Raw genomic sequence first — 22,969 nt, forward strand, 5'->3', positions numbered from 1 at the left:
GACTTACATAATAAATAATGCGCGATAACCGGCACGACTTACATGATGAACAATGCGCGATAACAGGCACGACATACATGATAAACATTGCGTGATAACATGCACGACTTACATGATAAACATTGCGCGATAACACGTTACGACTTACATATATTTCAAATGCGTGATAATAGGCACGACTTACATGATAAACATTGCGCGATAACACGTTACGGCTTACATATATTTCAAATGCGTCATTTCACATAGCATGGCATAATAATCATTACAACCGATAATCGTTAAGTAAAGAGTACACTTTTAACCCCGAAATATAAGAGAAAATGGGGCTACGGAACTCACCTTTGCCTTACGCGTTGTAGTAGTTGATTAAGCGGGTATGCGGGGAGCACGACGGTCACAAACCTATTATAGCATTATTAAATCATCACATTAGGGTCTACGTTACAATATAAGTCACTCTAGGCCTTTACAAGACACCCCAAGGTCGGACGTTGAATTCACGGTTGGAGAAATGAGGGATTCGGGAAAAATGGTGATGGGTTCTCATAAAAAAGGATGTTACTACGAGAAACTAGACTCTCATACGATTCTAACGATAGGTCATACACCTAAAACGGACTTACGGATCAAAAGTTATGAACGTTTGAAGTTGACAAAAGAGAACAAGTGGGCCGCAGGTTCTCACTGCGCCGCAGTCAGGACCAAGCAATCCCACTGCGCTGCAGTGAGACTCGAAGCAGTCAAGGCCATGAAATACCACTGCGCCGCAGTGGGTTTTGGTCTTTCCACTGTGCCGCAGTGGCCAGGTACTGAAGCCAGACAGCAACAGATCAGCAACAAAAACAACCAAAAATTCAACTTTTGACATCCAAATCGAGTAGTGGCTGCTTCAAGACTAGCTTTTAGGCTTAAACAAACATCATTAAGTATAACTAAACATATTTCATCCATCAAATCCAATCCTTTAACACAATTACATGTCCAAATCGTTCTTGACCCAAACTAACCCTAATGAAACCCTAAATTGACCCATTTCAGGTTTTAGCCCGATTTTGACCAAGGGTTTCTTAGACATGACCAGTAATGATGTTATAAACATAAAGGAAAGGATTTAAGACGAATTTAACTTACCAAGAGGGTCGAAATATTCCAAATTCGGGTTTAGGGCAAAAACTTGTATGAACACTTTTAAACCTTGATTTCTTTGAAGAGTGATTATTATTATTATTAGGGTTACTTCATTTTGTTAATTTACTACTACTAACACAAGATTTAGGGGAATTTATGGAGAATTTATGATGATTTTGGGTGGTGGTTGAAAGAAAGAAAGAAAGAGTAAATGAGGGAGAGAGAGAGAGATGAAGTAAATGGGTAAGGGAAGTGAATGAAGTGTGTGAGTGAGAGGGGAATGGGGGCCGGCCTAGGGAGTCCATTTTTGGGCTCCCGCTCCGCTAAATTCGACAAATAGCTAAACGTTAACCATTTAAACGCTAAAACGAGACCGTTTACACAATTAGACTTCATGTTACGTTACCATGCAACAAAACGTTCGATAATTCATGTAAACTAACAAATTCGCTCATTTTCAAATATCATTTAGTTACAAGTCAATTAAGTCAAAAATCACGAGTGTTACATAGTCCGTGTGATAAAATGAAGAAGATAAACGAAGCAAAAGAAATGAATAATTCTATAACTTTATTTTTGTTAGTGGAATTACAAAGTTGGTTACACTACATAGCTAGGTGAGTAGTTGGTTACATTACATAACATTTTGCTCATAGTTGGTTACACTACATAACCTTTTAGTCATAGTTAGTTACACTCCGGTGTCATTATCCCTAAGTTTATTTTTGGTTAACCGGATGGAAACTTGAAGTAGCCGGTAGCTTACATGACATAACCCAAAAAATAAAGGTGGTTACACTACATAGCTTGTCGAGTAGTTGGTTACATTACATAACCTTTTGGTAATAGTTGGTTACACTCCGGTGCCATTATCCCTATTTCTTATAATAAGTTATTAACATGTAAACTTCAGAAATTTGAGTTTAAGATCCGAAATCACAAGGCTATTTGCCGCCATCCATTATGCTTACAAGTTCTGACTTTCACGTGATTCTAAAATTTAAGGTAAATTCAAAACTCTAATTAAATATATATTATATTTAGCTTTACTGTTTATTATAATTTACTTCGATCATCGGTTTACATTAACAACAATTTATTTAATTCACAAATCATATGTGAGTTATTCAAATTTCTTTATAATACAATTTATATAATTGGCTACATCGTAGGGTATTAGGAATAGTATTATGTATAAAAAACTATGAGGTTGGGTATTGTAAAACAAGTATTAAAGTAAAACAAATAAAACAAGATCTTAACCATTAAAATCATGGTTAAATTCATGCACGAATACTCACAAACCAATTGATGTACGATGATTTTCATGATGTACGGTGATTTTCAGAGAAACCTATTATTTAATTCATTTTACATTAATACTTGTTTTATTTTACCTAAAACGTGAAATTTATACTCTTAAGGGTACAAATACAGCTTTACAAAATGCCTTTAGGAAAACCCTTTTTATAATTATATTTTTATGTGTGGCTTTTAAAACCTTAATACTTTCGCCACTTTTCTCTCTGAACTCTTCCCTAGTTTGCTAGTTTCCCCGACCGGATTCATCAACAGATAAAAACAAAAAAATAAACACAAAACCACCACCACAACCACCATGAGCAAACCAGTGAAAACGACTAAACTCTTGTATTCGTGTATGGACAAGGGTAAAATAGTAGAATTGGATCCACGGTGTTGGTATGAATCTGACCAAGTCTTTAACTATTTAGACTATATAGAGGAGGAGGATGAACCTGAGGATGAGATTACTCAGCAATTGTGGAAGAGCTCCCTAGATGAAAACAACAGATTCGGCCATTATCCGCACTGAGTTCAAATCAGAAGCAAAGTTCTTAAGATTGTTGAAGAGTTTTGTGTTGGACATTACGAAATTATTCATAATTCCATGGATGATCTCAGAAGCAAGTTGCAAAATTTTGCTGATGTCAAAGAAAAGTTGCGAACTTTGCATGAGACGAGGTGCTTATAGCTAGGTTCTAACTAAATGTGGAAAAGTACTTCCGGCCTTTGCATGAGACGAGGATCAGAGTCTGTTGTCCTAAGTTGAGCTTCTTTTCCTTAATATGACAATTTGTATTCAAGGTTCAATAACCAGCCTCTTACAAATTCTTCTGGAACTGCTTATTGGTTTATAACTAAAGATTACGTTCATAAGGAAGAAAAAGATCATTCACAAGGTGTTGCGGACTTTATAATAAATGACAGACCCGCAAGGAAATTGACAGGGAAATGAAGAGGAATAGAAAGTAGATCTGCAGCCGCTGTAGTGACATCTCAAAGAAGATTAGAGGATACGCAGGAAAGGAGCCAAAAACAGAAATTTTGGGAATAATTCTCATGACGCACGGTAAACCAATAAGCTGGGGAGATGTATCTGAAAATGATGGGTTTGTTCCTGATTCAGGAGAACGACACTACTGAAAGAAAGATACATATAATGCAAGAAGGTTAAAATTGAATTATTTCTTATATCATTTTTCATTCGAAGTTAAAGGGGATGGTATGGCTTGTTTTACTACGAAACCGTTTATCTGTCTTAGCAAAATCTATGTCGAGCTCAAGCTTTATAAATGCCGGGCTCGAACAAGCCTAGGCTTGAGCTGAGCTCCAATTACTCAATAAAAGTTCGACACGATTGCAGCCAACAATCATCGCTGGTTACTATATATCACATAAAGTCTCTGTTATAGATTCTGAAAAACAGCATAAAATTCTAATCATACAAGAGTATATGTACAACTTTCTTATACATATAAGCTGGAATAAGAGATGCAAAGAACTAACCAACTTTCTGTGGCAGAACTTGCAAAATTACTAAAGCATTTTTATGGCCTCGTTAATGTTTGTTGTCTACGAGACACCGTTTGAACTTTCTTCTTCTTGATCGCCCTTTAGTAGAAGGTCTCAAGGAGTACAACTTAGGTCTACTCCAAGTAACACTGGCATTAATCAAGTACTTGGACAAAAATACAACTTTGGGAATACTTACCACAAGATCATACACAACAACACAAATGCATAGACACTTTAACATTGCTTGACATTCTTGAAGATTTCTTTATTTTCGATTTCATAACAACCTGTACAATAATACAAGAACAGGTTATGGTTAATAGGCATGTCTTGATAGTTGTTTTCTGAGTCATCAAGTCTGTAGCAGTGGTTGAAAGTACATGAATAATGCAATTTTGTTTTGTTTCGGGTAACCGGGGAAATCCCACCCAGGCCAACGTTGTTACATACTTACATGTTAAATGAAATCCTCTTTCAGATTTACTACTACATCAAAAAGAAGTATCAAGAGTTTATCAAACAAATTCGGATCACAACCCCAAAGCCTAACAGTGAATAACCTGAATTGATGCATAATGAAAGGAGGTACTCAAGGTACCCGACTATACAAACAAACCAGGGATAACATGCCTTTACCTAATCAAAAAACAATTGAAAAAGATTCAGGTACAAGAATTGAACTAGTCCAAAAGCAATAAATAAAAATAGAAAAAAGTAACAAATGAGCTGAAATTTAAGAACATGGAAGTTCAGCAAAAGTGCTAGGTCATCTGACTTTTGGACCTCCAGCGCCTAAAACCCTAGGCCCAAGTCGACCATGAAAAAGGCGATCAACAATGGTCAACTCTGGTAGTCAACGGCAATCAAATTGGTTAAATGGGTCAACATTCGACTAAATCATTCAATATCCGGCCAAATCGTGGCTAGATCTAATGTTTTCCGGCCAAAATGAGTGACCATAGTTGTTTAAGAAGATAAAAGAAGAGATTAAAAATGTAAAATGGGGGAAGAAGACACAGAGTAGTGACCATAGTCTAATAATTTGAAGTTTTTGGTTGAAAAGTTTGTATTTTTTGAATGATATTTGGTTTTATAAGTGACATTTGATTTTTCTTTTACTATTAGTTTTCACTATATATAAATATTTTATAATTATTTACTTAGTACGCTTTTTTTTTTTCCCGGGCGTGCGCTTTTTTTGCGCCTCTTGCCTTCGCCCTATTTGAGGTCTTTGCGCTTTGACATCGCCTTCGGTTTTGACAACTATGCTTTTGGTCTATGGTTCAGTTCTTGAGAACTAGTAATTTTTTCCTTTATTCTCAATCAGATGTATCTTCCTTGTTTCAGTGTAGCTATATGATTTTGCTGCAGGTGTAGTTGTAGCTGTAGATTGTCTCCATTCAACTACTATTTTTCAATAGAGAGCTTTACAGAGTATTTTTGAAATTAAATCAAGTGTCTCAAACTAGCAGAGGTTATGGACAGAGAAGCCAAAACTAGTATAGGGTATTTGGGTCAGACTTACAATCGAGGATAAAGATGAGTATACTATGATCGCGTATTAGTTCAGCCATAGACTATCACTATCCTATTAAGTCATCAACAAGTGTCAAAGACCAAATAAATCCTCCAATTCAGCTCATAATGTCCGAAACATAGTCACTTAGAAAGCAGGACATTTTAATACTTAGGCCAGAATGTCAAAACAGAATACAAGAATACAACAAGGGCATCTTGTCAGATATGATTTTAAGTATGTACCCAGATTAAGAGTAACATATTTTCTTTTTGTTCCAAACCACTGCCTTCTGAATTACGATCTTACTTTAACAGGCATGAACTAAGTGTTGGTTCATAAAGTTCAGGGTAACACGGTTTAACAATTTTTATTGTTTAGTATTAGATATAGTCAATAGTCATACCAATTCGGTAGATGGGTCCAAGGAGTTCCCCTCAATCTACCCTTTTTTTTATATATAGTCATACATTTCAGAAAAAAGGTATAGATACAATCAGTAATATAAAGATAAATTCTAATATATGATTTTGAATTGGTTAAAACTTAAACCCATAACATGGATATTACAGTTAAATTTTAATTTATCTAGTTAAACATGGTTTATCATGTAGTCCACATCACACACATGAAAGTGGCTTTATGATTGGTGTGCAGGTTTCATGATACTCTCTCTATTCTCCAAGAATTTCCATTATATTAAAAGTTCACACCAAGTTAGCACTGAAGAAATGTCATAACCTAAAGGAACAGTCTGTTCGTTTTCTATCTGACTTTACAGCAGGGTGAAATGAGAATGAGAATGATTACATACAGATTGTTGCTTGGTTTCTGCATTTTTGGATAACCAAAATCCTATGATTGGTTTGCTTTATTATACACGACGATTGACATCGTAAAATCTAACATGTAAACCTGATCAGAAATCACTTCAACAACAGCATAATCATGGTAACCCAAATAACCTTCACAAGATGATGGAAAGAGTCAAAGAGGGGATGATAGTGATACTGGAACAGATGATAACAATTGGGGATAGAGTTGTGTTTTTATAGAAGGTAGAAAAATGATATGTCAATTTTAGACACAACCAGTACTGAATTTCAACCTTCGAGTCTTTGACCAAAGTTAAAATTTACTATAACTTAATGGATATTCTCAGAAACTATCATCACAGATCAAATATACTCAAATACCATCAAACGGATACCACAAAATCCGAACTATCAAACAGACACCATATAACAAACATGCCCCATGTCTCAAATGAGACTATAACTCACAAATAAGGGTTGTATAGATCAACTAATACTACTGGTCCATTGGGTCAAAGTTCACTAAGTTCAGCACCGTCAACAATAGTTATATTGGTTTTGTCAATTAAGCATTAGCAACTGAAAGTACTTTAGTATAATATCAGGATAACAACTCATAGATTATATACACATTCAAAAGTGAAACACCTGGTGTGGTAGTTAAGTTTAAAGAAGATACGCAACCAGACAGTATTGTAAATATAAGATTATATAATTCACACTATAGCATAAATGTATAATGTATACAACTTGCATAAGCATAGGAACTTGCCTCTAGTGTACTCACGAAGGGAAAGGAGCTATATCAAATTCCTAGCACTGCTTCTTCAGTTGTTCCGTTGCTAACTGAATCATCAACAGGTTTACCACCTATAGTATTCCTTTTCACTAGAAAATCAAGACATTAAGCAGCCACTTGCAGAAAATGAGCTTAGTGTGGCATTCTCAGTTAATATATTTCCATACCACATAAATCAATTTCCTTACAGATATGATCAATTTGAAGTCCAACAATGAGTGCTTCCCATGATCTACACCCAGGAAGAACATTCTTTCCGAGCATCTCATTAAGCAAATTTAGTGATTTTGAAACAAATCCATCCTTACACAACCTACATAGGATTTCATCAAATGTTGATGATTGAGGCACTAATCTATTTTCCACCATTTCATCCAAAAGATCTAAAGCTTCCGAAATACAACCTGTATAAACCATCCTACAAATTATTATCTCATACGTTTGTGAGTTCAAACGAACACCCTTTGCTCTCACACACTTTAAAAATTCCCTAGCCATACCAAGTTCTCCGCTCTCAAACATCCCTCGCAATAGTATATTATAAGTAATCATATTCGGTTTGCACCCAATCTCCTCCATACAAGAAAGCATCTTAATTGCATCACCAAATTTCTTCTGCTTACACAAACCGTTAAGATACACATTATAAGTATATAAATCTGGAACCAAACCCAATACAACCATTTCATCAAACAATTGTTCACCACATTCATACTCCCCTGCACACATCACCCCTTCCAAAACCATGGTATAACAAATAACATCGCCCTTAAACCCATCAAATTTCATCTCCCTCAACGCCTCAAACGCTTCCATACCTTTCCCTCGTTTCACCAAAAACCGAATCACATTACCCCAATCTCTCTCTCCTAGACGAAACCCTAATCCCTTCATTTCATCCACCAATCCCATAACCTCGTCACACTCCAAATCCTTTTCCCGACACAAACTCAACAAAACCAACGAAAAACTAGCTTGATCAACCTCAATCCCATTCTCAACCATATGATAAAACAACCCAATTGCCATTTTCGGCTTCTTAAACCTACAAAGACCCTTAACCAAAACACCAAAACTCGACGCCTCAACTCGAACATTCATCGACCTACTTTTAACCAAAACTTGTGGGACAACAACAAGCCCCTCTTTTCGCTTACACAAAACCGACAACAAACAATTAAAAGACACAACACTAGGGATACATCTAAACCTAGGCATTCTAAAGAAAACATCAACACATTCTTGAAACATACCATTATTTCCATAAAACTCAATCAAATCGACGAAAATCGATTCGGGTGTTTCAAAGTTTGCAACTTTTTCAAGATGGGTAAGGATAGATTGAATCTGGTGGTGGGAATTTGGGGTTTTGAAAAGGGTTTTAAGGATAAAATGGTAAGAATTAGGAGTTGGGTCACAATTGTATAAAGAAAAAGAATTTATGAGGGAATTTAAGGGTGTTGATTGTGATGATGAAATTTGGTGTTTGAGTGATTGCATTGAGTGTTGTTGGCTGAGTTTTTGGTGCCAACGAGATTTGTAAATAGGGTGTGGCCATTTTCTTCTATTTCTTAAGTAATAATTGTGGTATTTGCTTCTTGGTGGTGATGATGATAATGTTCTGAAGAAGAAAGTGGTGATGAATTTGGGGGGTTTTGTTGCGTAATGAGCTGGGGTTTTGAAATAGGATTTTAACATGAATTTGGGCGATGTTATTTGGGGTGATTTGTGAAGGGGAGTATGAATGTGGTGAACGGTTGTTAATTGTTCGATGAAATGGTTGCATTGGGTTTGGTTCCGGATATTAATACTTTACTGAGTAGTATAACAGAAAGAAATTTGATTAAATGTTTATATAACTAGAAATATTCCGTCCGCGCTTCGCTGTGGAATTGACTTTTTTTTTGATATATGACTATTATCTCCCATGTAAATCTCAACTTACGTACGTTTCAAATACTAAGTATGTGCAATGCAAAATCGAATTATATTACGTTTCTGAGCTACAAAATATCCGTTTGTTAGATGATACAATGACATTTTCCGAAACCAATCAATTAAGGTCAACAAAGTAAAGTTTAGTTTTTAGATACACGATTAACATTTTTCGTTTTCTAAGTAGAATATTTTTAATGTCATATGTCTTTTTTATCTCCACCTTGTTTACAAGGACTTACATAAGTTCATATAAAACTTTATAAATAATGTTTGTTAAGTTTATACTCCTTATAATATAAACCTTTTGAAAATACCTTTTTTAAACATGAAAAGCCACGTACAATATCTAGGTTTCTGGGAATGGAAGTCACGTATCTAGATGAGTTGCAAATGGTATTAAGAAAGGCAGAAAACTGTGGGCTTTTTCTTTATCATTTCTGATGGAAGTTGAAAGAACCAAACTCGGTAAATCGAAAACATAAGAATTTTTTTTTTTATACATACCTCACTGCACCGCAGTGGGTCGAGGACTCCCCACTGCGCCGCAGTGGAAATCCTCGGCCAGAAGATGAACATGCCCCAACTGCGCCGCAGTGGGTTCGATACATCTCCCACTGCGCCGCAGTGGGCAAAACTACCCCCACTGCGTCGCAGTGAGACACCTGATCAGCAAACCTAAACCATTCCAACACTTTGAACAAACTTGCAACCTTCACAATTCAACATGAACTTTATAAAACACAGTACCAATAACAGTATAGACACATTTTGAACAAATTTACAACATAACTTGTTTCAAATTCCGAGGAGACCATCAAATGGGTCGTTTACTCAAATAGACATAATTTTCGCCCAAAGTTCAATTCACAACCCTTCCAAAAAGACTCACACTTGACCATTTGCACAATTTTAACAGAGACAAGACCATGAAAACAAAATGTATCAAGAGCCAAAGGGAGAGGGACTTCTAAGCCTCTAATACCAAATTAGTCATTCATCCAAGAATGACCTAATACCTTTAAGTCTTGCCAAGGTCAACTTCAAGCTCTACAAATCTTTCAACTCAACCACACTAGTTCCTTCTTTCGGACCTACCTATAAGAGAGTAAACAACTAAATTATAAGCAAAGGCTTAGTGAATATACTTGCATACATTTACGAATACGAAGGAGGGCAAAGTACAAGGACTTTTACATGTAACCTATGACATCGCCATGTCACATTTACATATGCACCTTGTACACTAACAATACATATATGGATCCATATAAGCTAAACAACATAATCATGATCATCTATCGGGGTTCTTAGGCCACCGGAGGTTCTTAGGCCTCATTAAATGCTATGCCCCACATGGGCTAACGCCGCATCAATTACCACACATGGACAAATAAATTTCAACATGGTGGTCAACACCACCATGGACAAAAGGCTTCAACATGTGTAGTCAATTGATCCAACATATACCTAAAGGTATGCAAATATACTCACCTCCTTCGCAACTTGGAAAAATAAGGCTAATCGACTATGCACAACAAGCTTCAACCTATGATCATATCATAAAATGTATAAGTTTACATTCACAACGTGACTAGCTCAACCTAGTCATACTAAATCACTAGCCTTTCTAAATCCAACTCAACCCATTTGTCATTGAGTTACTTTCATTTCCCACAATCACAATAAGGTAGTTCAACCTACCATTTTCATCACTATTTCAATAACTAGAAAAACTCATCTTTTCTCATAAACTTAAATTATCACAAGAACTTATCAATTTCATAATCAAACACATCAAATAAGTCAATGACAACTAGGTTAACTAAGGAGTTGGGAAAAATCCATCCATAATAAATTTCTAGTAAAAACCCCCAAATTGGAAATCTCCAAGAACCCTAATTTCAAGAGAAAAGGGAGATAAAACTAGGTTAAGGAAATCAATACTCCAAACTTCCAAGAACTAATTCAAGACTTTAAGTTACAATTTCTTCTCCCCCAAATTCCTTAGGAATTTCAGCCACACCACAAAACCCACAAACCCTAACTCTTCAAATTGCTTGATAAAGATTATTGGTGATGGTTATTATGATAGTTTCTATCTTGAATTGAAGGAATTGAGCTTTGATTTTGAAGGAAATGGGAAGGAATGCATGAAAAGATAGAGAAAAAGAGAGTGGGAAGTGACTCACAAGTCAAATGGATGGCTGGCACTCTTTGGAGATGCCACGACCCATCCCACCTTTTGTGGGTATTTTATCCGCTATCCGTTAAAGTTCTAACTAAATTAACCCCATATCCAAAAATAAAATACTAGGAAATTAATTTAATGTCAAAACTATGAAAAAAGGGTTAATTTTTTTTTACCTTAAAATATTTGGGGTGTTACAGAAGTTCATTTTTACTGTCTTTCTATATATCTATTAATCTCTCTTCTCCAAAGTAGTTTAATGGATTCCTCAAGTTTTTGCTATGTAATTATCTTTTTGCGGTTCCTTTAACCAATCGATGAAAGAACATGAAACCCTTCTATATTTGTTTGTGGTTGGGGGCCACCGGAAAATGTTGACGTCGGCGATAGAAGGTGTTGAACGCCGACAGTCGGTCATATCGCCGGCCATTTGCATATCCTATCTGCAAATCAGCCTTACATTCCGCCAGCAGATTCGTATATTTCTTTACTTTGTTTTCAGATCTATCGATGTTATTGATGTTGATGAGGATTGAGGAGGTTGATGTCTTGATGATGGTAAAATATGATTTTTCCTTTTTATTTTCTGTTAAACCTATGTAGAAACGGTTGTACAATCGGTTGTAGTCAAAAAAGTGGTGAATCAGCACCGAAACTACAACTTCATCATCATCCGAATTCGATGGTGACCACCACCTAAGACACTGCTGCTGTAACACCCCAAGAGTATTCTTCATCCTTCTTTTTTGAGATTTTTTTTTTCGTTTTACATCTGGATGATTTCGGAAGTTGAATCATTTGAGCAGAATCGACATTGCATTTTTAATATATAAGTTAATTAATTACTTTTTGAATTAGGTTTGAAGTTTGATATGTGAGTGTTGTAGGGTTTCTGATCTGAAAATTGGTTGTTCATCGCGATGAAAGGAGACTGGTGGTCGGCGTCGTCTGTTTTCGGTGATTGTCAGCTGCGATTAATAGAAGCCGGTAGTGGCTGAAGGCGGTGCTTCTTCCTGGTTGTGGGTGTTCATTTTTCAGACTGTTTGTTTGATTGTATATATGTGTATCTATATATGTACATATATGTTGCTGCATTTCTGGGTTTTTTTATTTGGCATTGAGTTCATGGTAATTACGAAATTACCACTTCGAATAAGACAAAAAATTACTGTAGATCCTACACAACTAAGCCGGTTGAAAGCCAACGAAGCCAGTTTTGAGCCGCCACTGTAGCAGTCCCATTTCGGATTGTTATATATATAACGTGTATCTAAATGATTTGTGCTTTGATGATATGGTAAGTGTCTTATTAAGCTAGAATTGCATATATCCCCAAATCTAGTATCAACAAATATCCCCAATTTTATATCTCTTTATATATAAAAGTCTATTCACGTATCTTTATATATAATAAAGAAAGATTGTCCTTTTAAACTAATTTTAGAAACAGTTATAATGTGACATGTCTACAAATATTTTCAAAATGTTTTTATTTTATTTATGATGTCATATTTAATTAATAGTATTTTTAAAGATAAATAACCAATTAAATGTTTTTAAAATATTTTATTTTATTTATAATGTCTACAAATTTATTAAGAGAGTAAATTTGGCTTTATATAATATTATGAAATGACTTTTTATGTTTTGTAAAGTAAATTCTTTTTTATATAATATCATAAAAATGGTTTTTTATGTTTTGTTAATGCAATAAGTACTAATATATAAATATATATATAGATTAGTGTGCTATCAATTTTAATATCTTCGAGGGTTAAAATATATCAATAGCAAAAGTTATATACTATTTTTAGATTTTCACGTAGCGGTTTTTGAGCCCGCTGCGTCAGTTTTTTCTTACGTGGCGTCACCAAATTCATTCTGATGACATGTCAGCGGCTACGTTAGCAACACTTCTGCATAAGTCAGATTCCACGTAAGCATCCAACACCCACAATAGATTTGGTTTTAAAACTATTTAGTATTATAATGAAAAATTAATTCTAAATGCGGGGTTGCGAGATTCAAACGAGGGACGTACAGGAAGTAGTAAAATGTGCTAAACCACTCGTCCAATACTTAATTGATGACTTCTTTACTAGAGTATTTTAAAATATATTTCCTTTTGGTTTCGGCGGCTGGACACAAAAGGAAATCAGAAATATTTTGTATAATATTGATTATTCAATTTGTTTAAGTGCAAATCATGCTTATTTTATTGTTTTTGTTACCGGTTAAATGTATTTGTCTGTATGTTTTTCCAAACCGTCATAAACAAGCTTTAAAACCTCGATGTTCAATTATCATTATGTTTATTTTAAAGTGCAGATTATTATTATTTAAACTCATACGTTGTATAAGGCTAACTAGAAATCCAACTAAAAAGTTATTGGAGAGTTAGAGTACTATTAAAAGTTTGTGATAATATAGAAAACTACGTGATTACTGATTAGTATGTAAATTATGAAATTATAATTTAATATATGTCAAATATCTTAAAGAATAACTAATGAAATGTAATATTAAGTAAATCGTAAAAATCTTTTTTATAATCTATATTTATTACATATGATATAATGAACAATCTCATTATAGAATGATCAGTTTTATAATAAATATACTTTATTTTTTGAAAAATAGTTGAAATGGTGACACACTTAGATGCTTATGTGAAGATTGATCTGTGCACATAGAATTTGAATGAAATACTTAGCCTTCATTGACGATTAGGATTAAAATAGGATGAGTTGGAATATAATTAAATGAAAAATACATAGGAGAGGCACATAGTTACTCGACTATGGATACTCTCTTAGTTATATAAAAAGGGTTTTCAATTGTACCCTTAATCTTCTATTATAGATTTCTTTTGAGTTTTCTTTTTATTATTTATAGTAATTTAAATAAAGAAGAGTATTAGTCTAATACTTTTTTAATAAAGTTATTATTTTTAAAAAAGTTTAAAAGTGTAAATATATAAATCACATGTGTTGATTTAATTAATTTAAAGAAATTAAAAGCTGTAATTCGTCAATTCAGTTTAGATCAGTTATTTTTTGTATATACAAGAAAAATACACAGGATATTTATGATATATCAAAGCAATCTGTAACATTGTACTTTTACACGATTTTACAATGTTATATCTACATCTACATTAAATATCTATACTATTCTACAAAGCAAACTACCTTCCCCCTTTTAAGTAATTAAGATTTTAAAATGACCATATTACTCATCTTTTTTATACACTAAATTAAATACCTTCACCTATCTACCAATATTCCAATAATACCCTTAATAAAATAAATTATAACATAGATCCTTAAACCCTTAAGTAACCATATTAAACCTTCTTACATCAATTAATTTACATTCACCAATCACTCCACCACCACCGTCACCGTTGTAAATCGCCGCCACCACTGTCGCCGAAGCCGCAACTTCGTCGCTACCACCATCACCGCCGAATCGCGCGGACATCTGCTTTTTCGATATTACACTTTTTTACATGTCTCATAAGTCAGATATTGTGTCTTAACTGCTTTTGCATATTGTCACAACACCTGGCAAATAGAACTCAGAAGGAAGTAATTTATAGCAAGGGTACATGCTTTGTAGGAATTGCTCGGGATGATGTTATAGCATTTTGAAGTACTATTAAATTGCACAATTCTTGATATATATATATTTTTTTAACATGAAAGATCATCTATTCCATACATTGTATTGTTTGAACTTTGTTGTTTAATGCATGTTTTTCTTCCTTCCTCTTCTTTTACCATTATTACTATTATTTGCATATTCAAGTCATCGTTTCTCCACGTACATATTAGTTGAAAAGTGTATGATAAATTTTAAGTCTATGGAGTATGGACATGCATTTACATTTGCCATGATTGATGCGAGAAATATGTACTTAAGAAGTTTCTTTGATACAAATAGAAATCAATGACAAAAATTTACGATGAATCACGTAGAAATCAAAATAGACCGGTGCAACGCACGAGTTTGACCTAGTTTTAAATGTACAAATATATCCATTTACATCTATTTCATTAGTTACAATTTAGATTATGACAATAATACCCTTTTTTTTTATTTGAAAGAGTTAATTACAATTTTCGTCCCTATGGTTTGTACCAACTTTCATGTATCATCCTTGAGTACACGAAATTACGCGTTTCATCCCTGAGTATGGAATTCCGTTAACATATTTGGTCCACAGCCTAAACGCACGTTATGTTGGTGGTGACATGACATGCACGCCAAGGGCATACTGGTCATTTTCTATCTTATGGACCAAAAGTGTAATTAACTCAAAAGCATCATCCCTATTTTTTTTTTCCAGATCTTGAAAAAAATGCATTACCATTAATACCAAATCTAAAACAAAACTAAGGTCCAAAATCAACAACAAAAAAATCAAATTAAAATCCAAAATAAAAATCAACAAAATGCAAACTACATTATTATCAAAAACGACTCCCATCAAATATTTTAGAAGGAGTGAAGCAACTTTCGACGAAAGCCCCCCTTCTTTCTCTCTTAGTTTTTTAATCAACAGATGTTAAATTTTTTGGTTAACCATAAGTCCATAACTTTTGTTACCATTTAACACCACCGCCGGCCACACCACCAATCGGAAAAACCCCTGGTCGCCTGCCGGACTCCACCCACAGGCCAATCCACTTTGTCGAGTGCATCAGCTCACTCACCCCACCCCACCCCACCCCACCCCACCCCACCCCACCCCACCCCACCAGCTCCCGCAACCCCCCTCCTCCCTTTCACCACCTACCTACTTCCCATCGAAAAAATCACCGGAAAACACAACCCCCATTGAGAGCCTCCACTCACCACCACCACCATTTTCAACTCATCCTTGTCGACACATACAATCTATCCGACTTATTATTTCTTTTACGTTTAATCTCATACTTTAAGTTTGACTATTGGATTCAAAGAGACCACAATTCTATAAGAAAATGAAAAGGCTTGGAAGGATATCGTAAGAGTCAAAGAATGCGATGATCTTTTTGGTATGCCATTTTGTAGATGAATAAGGGATATATTTGTCTAATTTATATCAAAATATAAGATTGGGGATATTTGTAATTTTAAAGTTTGGTTGGAGAAATTTGCAATTTTGATACTAGATTTGGGGATATATGCAATTCTCCCTTTTATTAATTAGTTGTTGCCAATATTATATGAAACAAATACTCTATTGATAGTGCTCGTGTATGTTATTCTGTAGATTTTTTGTTTTTCAATTCTTGGAGTTGATTATTTTATTTTTTTATTTTGTAAATAGTTTTAATTCTTTTAACTTGTCTTTTTTGAAACTATCATTGATTAACTTTTTACTTTGTACTCGTAAATGTTTTTCAATTCTTGGCCAAATCAAGTCCCTCATACTCCTGTATTGGTTTTTTAAGGTTGAAGGATATGGTGCATTATGTGCATATTTGAGAGAGAGGGGACTTATGCCATGTGATGTCATGTCATACCCCAAGATGCTATATAAAAATGAGGGGCGGTGTAACAGGTTTTTTAGTAAGCATCTTGAAGACATCTTGCCTTGAAAACATAAAAATAAGGAAAAAGTGTGAGAGATTTTTGCCAAGATGCCTAAAGGGGTGGTGTCGTTGGCAGCTTAGTGGCATCTTAGAGGGATGTCGTATCCTAGGTCGCTTCATACCCTTCAGCCTAATGCTTCATCCTATATCTCGCCCCTTCTGAATTTGACTTTAATGTCCTCACCATGGCTACTCTACCCCTAAGCATATTCTCCACCGTTACAATGGATGTGTCACCAGGATATGGCAGGAAAAGTGGTATTGTACGTACCATCACTTTGCCAAAGGAAGCCATCTAATCTAAGTTAGAGGAGAATCCATGCACATTTTTCTCAAATATGACTCTAAACATCTGTTCATCACTTTAGTTTAACCTTTTAATCGAGGGTGATAAACATAAAAAGTACTAGTTTGACTTGTGTTGTAAACTCATAAATTCTTGCCAAATTTTGCTAACAAAAACGAGGTCTCTATCAAACACAATATGTTTGTAGGCTTTCCGTGTATCTTGAGATAATTGTTTAAGAAATTTTATGCCACGACCGCGACTTAACAAAATGAATTGTGCATACTTAGTGAGCCTGTCAACCACCACTAGAGAGGTGTCTTTCCCTTGCACTTGAGACAACCCAAATGAAATTCATAGGAATATCACTAAAGATGATTTTAGGATGGGTAATGAATGAAGCAAGTGAAGCCACAACCTCATTCTTTGACTTTTGACAAGTTTGACCGTCATTGATCAAATCGCTCAACATCCTTGTTACATCCCTTCTAATAGAAATATTTTTCACTCTGACTAAAGTAGGAGTCATAAAGAATAACCATCGATGGTAGGAGCTTGGGATATACCAATGATCTCCATTTTAAGAGTTACATTCTTGGGAGTTATAAGGCCGGTTCTTATAGCGTCTTTGACAAACAAAACGCAAGACGTTGTGGGCATGGAACTTCCAACAAGCTGCGTCCTTGAAATTAGTCCTCCCATAGACGATGAACAACGCTCCTGTGGGCCCAAATCTTATTGAATGTAACGGCTTAAAAAAATGTTTTTTCTTTTTAGAATTTAAAAATAACGGTTATTTTTTGGTTTCTTCTCCTTTTCTTTTTCTTCCACAGCCGACCCCCCATTTCCTCCATTTTCACAACACTTAAACCATTTTCACAAACACTCAAACCATTTCACAAACACTTAAAACCCATGCCATGTCTAAGAGAAACACCCAAAACCAACACAAGAAAACCCACACCATTTTTTTTTTAAATAAATGTTGTGTGTGTTTTTTTATAAAATTTTTAATGTGTTTTTTTTAAAATAAATGTGTGTGTTTTAAATATAGTTTGGTTAAATATATTTAGAAAAAAAAATAAATGGTAAGTTAATTGATGATGTGACGTAGTAGTCTTGAGGAAACTTGTCTTATAGGCAGGAAGAGTCCTGAGGGGAGTCCTGAATGGTGTGATGCTGACGTGGCAGTGAGGAAGCTGGATGACTCTCCTCCTTGTAAGCAAAGACCTAAAATGATTAATCCAAATTTAGGTTAAAATATTAGAATGGTAATAAGTATCAACTATTAACAACTTAATCCTCATCTTGCTATCTTCAAGTTAGCCCCTTGGTTGCTTATTCTCTTCAAAAACAGTATACTAATCAGACAATAAGTTCTTTATTAATTGTTACATTAAAAACATAAATTGTTTGATGTGTCTTTCTAGCTTATTTTAAGTAAATTTCAAATTTTTTTCACAAAATAAGATTAATAATGTTAATTAGAGAGTTTTATTTTTGAAAGAATACTAATAATTAATTAACCACGTTTCTATGCTCATTGCAAAAATGAACCACCCATCTAAGAAACACCTATATATATGCAGACATATATAGAAATACATTTAGATGGCCATTAATTTGGTTGATTCAAATTTTTCAGCTTTGGATTGAGAAAAAGTGATAAAGAAAACGATAAAATAAGAGATTCAATATTTGATCACTTGGCTTTAGTTATATAGTCTGTGATCGATCCATACAACACGACTTGGTCATTGCGTGCATGCAATTGCATCTTGCACAATGGTTGTGGTCGATGCACAATATGTTGAGCCATATACCGTGGATCTTGCTGTCCAAAGGAAATCAGGGACCAATGCAAATGGAAATTTCATGGTGGTCGACGTGAATGGAAAGTTGATGTTTAAGATTAAAGACACGCGATTCAGTTTTCATGATCGTCACATATTGTATGATGCAACAGAGAAACCTGTTCTAACTTTTAAGAAAAAGGTATTAATTTTTAAACTTTTTTATTAGATGATGTCATACTTCATACCATGTGTATAGCTATAATTGTATATATGAACATGTCTAACATTTTATTTGTTTAACTTGAACCCTTTTTATTATCACCAGCTCCGATCGATTCATGGAAGATGGCAAGCTTTTAAAGGGGATAGCACGAACCACAAAGATTTACTTTTCAGTGTAAAGAAATCATCAACACCTAAAGATGAGATAGACTTAGATGTTTTCCTTGTCAAAAACAAGGAAGAGACCGTATGTGATTGCAAGATTTTAGGAGAATGGGAGACGAAATCTTGCACCATTTACGCCCAAGATGGTTCTACCGTTCTTGCCGGGGTAATCTATGGTATTTTATATATATTTGTTGTCTGGAATTTACACAATATTACGTAGTATGTTAATTACAAGAATGTAAATAATTATTGAGGTTGTAAGAATGTTAACTAAGTGATTAATATAACTTTATGTATATGTCATATACTCTGATATTAGAAGATTATTAGGAGGATTTCCTAGAAGGATATATCATAACTCTTTCTTTATATATAATCTAGGTGCATGAGAAGCAAAATATTATGAACGTTGAGCATGGAAAAGACACTTTTGGAATAACAGTCTATCCGGAGGTGGATTATGTTTTCATTGTGGCATTAGTGGTAATTCTTACTGAAATCAAGTGTTATGATGGCATTGGCAAGAAAAAGAAAAGGAAAAAGAAGGAAAAGAAGAAAAATGATAGTAGTAGTGACGATGGTGATACAAAACTAGTTGCAAAAACGAGTGAAGAGAAAGGAAAATTGGAGTTTGAAAAAGAACTAGAGGAGGATGACAATGATGAAGGATCACCTGAGGAAGAAGAAGATGATGATGACGACAACGATGAAGATGATGATGACGACAACGATGACAGTGAATGTCAAGAGGACAAAAGTTATGATGACGAGAGTTATGATGATGAAAGTTATGATGATGATAATTGTGATGAAGATGATGATAATAATTGTGATGAAGATGATGATGATAGTAAGGTTTATGAGGAGGAACCAAGATACGATGAGTATGATGATAATGATGACGACAATGAAGAAAGTAGTTCAACTTCTAGTGAAGATGAAAGTAGGGACGAAGATAGAAAAAGCTCTTAATGGGTTTAGAACAATGTAAATTAAATATCAGAACAATGTAAATTTAGCTTTGATACAAGCTTTGATATAGCTTGAACATGCCAAATGCAATTGATTATGTGTATAATCAAATATATAAATTAACAAGTATTTTTTTTCTTTGATGTAATGATTAAACGATTTGTTTTTGAAGAGTGTAATTTGTATATGAAAGTTGTCATCGTCATTGGTATTGAATAGAATTCTGAATATAATTTGTTTGGCTCAATGTACATCCTAAAGAAAAGAAGTTTGTTTTAAATAAAAAGAAAAAGATTAGAATAAACTTCAATTAGGTACAAAATATATCCAACTTTTTTTTTTTTTTAATATAATGGTAAATGCGTGAGATTAGTTAGATGACAACAATTCAAGCGAATTGTTAAATATTTGGCTATTTCTTCATGACTCACAATCGGGTCGAAATCTAGAGTGTAAATAAATTTAGGGAACATGTCTACATATAGCTAGGAACAAACTTGGGTGAGATGCATTGAGGATGAAATGTCCCTGAGAAACGGAAACAAAGTTCTTAGGCGCGATTAGCTTGGATCATTTAGTGTGAAAATTGTTGTAAAAGTACGTAGTGTACCTAGCAGGCTGAATTGTGAGGTTTGCAACTTCGCGTTAAATATGAGCGTTAAAGCTGTATATGGTAGATACAATATAGCATCAAGCATATTCTATATTCTTTAACGATAAACAACTGACATATCACTACCAACGGATTTCATCACTTCCTTCTATCACTAACTCAACCGATGGGATCAAACGGATGCAAAACCAATGTGCCGATGCTGATTCACGCGATTGGCACCGCTACTCAGATAATTTTTAGTTATTTATAGTAAGAAGAATAGCTAGATGGATTGTAAATATAAAATGAACGAATGGAGAAAACAATATTGGTTTGATCAAGTCCATTCATTATAGGAAACAAAAATTTGAGGTAGCCAAAAGAAATTGATGAAAACCCGTTAACTTCGGTACCCATCTTATATCTTAAGGATGATGGTACATTTTCAACATTAATGTCATTTGGAACCAAAATTATTCCTTAAACAACCAAATGAAAAATATCCTCATGTTCATTAAGTTTTACGCCCTGTGGTGATAATCACAATATATCAGGGCAGATTATCATCATAATTATCAAAATGTCGAGCCCATACTCGGCTATGTCTAGCCCATGCTATTCGTCTGATGACGATTTATCAAGAAAGGGAACCCCTGATCGAGTGTTTAAAGAGCCAGAATATCCTGTGGTAATTGTAGACCAGAAATATTGTGCAAATTACCCTGTTCAATTAGTATTTGAGAAGAACCGTGAGGTGGATGATAAGTTTAAAATAAGCGACGATGATGGAAATGTTATATTTCGAGCCAGAAAAAAGAAGAGTGGTTGTCGGGTTATGGTAGATGAATCAGACCAACCCGTCGTTTCCTTCACAACAAAAGTAAATTTTTCTTACCTTCATAAAAAGTTAATTCTTAGATGGTAATTTCCATATAGATTATACTCAAAATGGATTATGTGCGATTTGCTATTATTACATCTAGAAATTACCATATAAGTTATGCTCCATTGTGATCTCCCTTCTATAAATCTAATAACCAGGATTTGAATGTTCATTAAATGACATACACATTTTATGAGATCTTTACATAACATAGACATTTTGGCTGACTTGAAAAATCTAAATGCAGCACATCACTATGCATAGAAGACGTCAAGCTTACAAGGGAGATCACAATGAGCACCACAGACTCTTCACCGTTAAGAAGACAAGAGGTTATAAATCATTGCGATATGATGTTTACATGTCATCTAATATGACCGAAAGCACGTTCAATTACAGAGTTTATGACAATTTTAAGGATGGAACATCCATCATATTTGCACAAGACAAAACCACAGTTCTTGCTCAGGTATATATATGAATTCCATTAGCCTAATTTTTTCTCTGATGAATCTTGCATTATAACCTTGACTTATAAACGCAATAAAATTCGGCATTATGTGAATGTGTGATGATTTTTAAAACAAGTCACTCTTAGCAAAATTGTAACAACCAATTGGTTTTTATTTGCAGTTGCATACTCAAGTTACGCGACAGAAAACAGTGAAAACAGAAGACAAGTTTTCGGTTTCTGTTTCTCCAAATGTAGATAAAGCTTTTGTTTCAGCACTTCTTATTATTCGTGAAGAGGTTAGGAAGTCAAGATACAAAGGGTATGAAAGCTAAGGACAAATGCCGTCCAGGCCATCGTACCAATTAAACCATACATATGTTTTTTTCTAAAGAATTTAATTCCACAAAGAAAGGAAGCACTGTTCTAACAATCAACATGTTCTTTTTCTGTAGTATCTTTTGATTTTCAGGTTTTTTTTTTATTGAAATGAGGTTTTGATAACTGATGATGTACTAAACGAATTATTGATCGTGCAAGAAAGCTGGAGTTACCCGTTAAATTGGATTGGGTTAAAATGAGTCATGCAATGTTTGAAAGGATCTCTTTTATTCCTTTTTACCAATAATAAGAATCTTAGTGCAAAAGTGTAGTATTAAGTCAAGGATATCCATATATTTTAACTAATAATATAATGTTAAGTCAAAGATATGAGATATTCATGTAGATTTGAGATATAATGAGATGGCAATTTTAAATACTCTGTATGTTTTAGGCATTTAGCCAACTTATAAAAATCTATGTATATCA

At 34.2% G+C, this 22,969-nt stretch overlaps 3 protein-coding genes across 4 annotated transcripts; 2 read left to right on the plus strand and 1 right to left on the minus strand.

Moving 5' to 3' along the window:
* Positions 1-3,810: 3,810 nt before the first annotated feature.
* Positions 3,811-8,882, minus strand: LOC122592877 (pentatricopeptide repeat-containing protein At2g38420, mitochondrial). 2 transcript variants are annotated; one of them, XM_043765198.1, is made up of 3 exons: positions 7,267-8,882; positions 7,052-7,167; positions 3,811-4,235 (listed from the first exon to the last, which is right to left on the minus strand). In XM_043765198.1, exons 1-2 carry the CDS (start codon positions 8,774-8,776, stop codon positions 7,085-7,087), a joined length of 1,593 nt encoding a protein of 530 aa, XP_043621133.1. In that variant the 5' UTR covers positions 8,777-8,882; the 3' UTR covers positions 3,811-4,235; positions 7,052-7,084. The 2 variants fall into 2 exon arrangements, with proteins under 2 accessions (XP_043621133.1, XP_043621134.1); XM_043765199.1 differs by lacking the exon at positions 3,811-4,235 and adding an exon at positions 4,263-4,584.
* A 9,975-nt stretch (positions 8,883-18,857) lies between these two features.
* Positions 18,858-20,230, plus strand: LOC122591694 (protein LURP-one-related 15-like). The gene is made up of 4 exons (XM_043763943.1): positions 18,858-19,067; positions 19,194-19,421; positions 19,640-19,838; positions 20,097-20,230. The coding sequence occupies exons 1-4, from the start codon at positions 18,858-18,860 to the stop codon at positions 20,228-20,230; spliced, it is 771 nt and encodes a 256-aa protein (XP_043619878.1).
* A 1,082-nt stretch (positions 20,231-21,312) lies between these two features.
* On the plus strand, positions 21,313-22,499 carry LOC122590566 (protein LURP-one-related 15-like). The gene is made up of 3 exons (XM_043762761.1): positions 21,313-21,705; positions 21,956-22,177; positions 22,342-22,499. Exons 1-3 carry the CDS (start codon positions 21,406-21,408, stop codon positions 22,492-22,494), a joined length of 675 nt encoding a protein of 224 aa, XP_043618696.1. The 5' UTR covers positions 21,313-21,405; the 3' UTR covers positions 22,495-22,499.
* The last annotated feature ends 470 nt before the right edge of the window (positions 22,500-22,969 follow it).

Source organism: Erigeron canadensis, chromosome 3, assembly GCF_010389155.1.
Source record: "Erigeron canadensis isolate Cc75 chromosome 3, C_canadensis_v1, whole genome shotgun sequence".
Classification (NCBI taxonomy): domain Eukaryota; kingdom Viridiplantae; phylum Streptophyta; class Magnoliopsida; order Asterales; family Asteraceae; genus Erigeron; species Erigeron canadensis.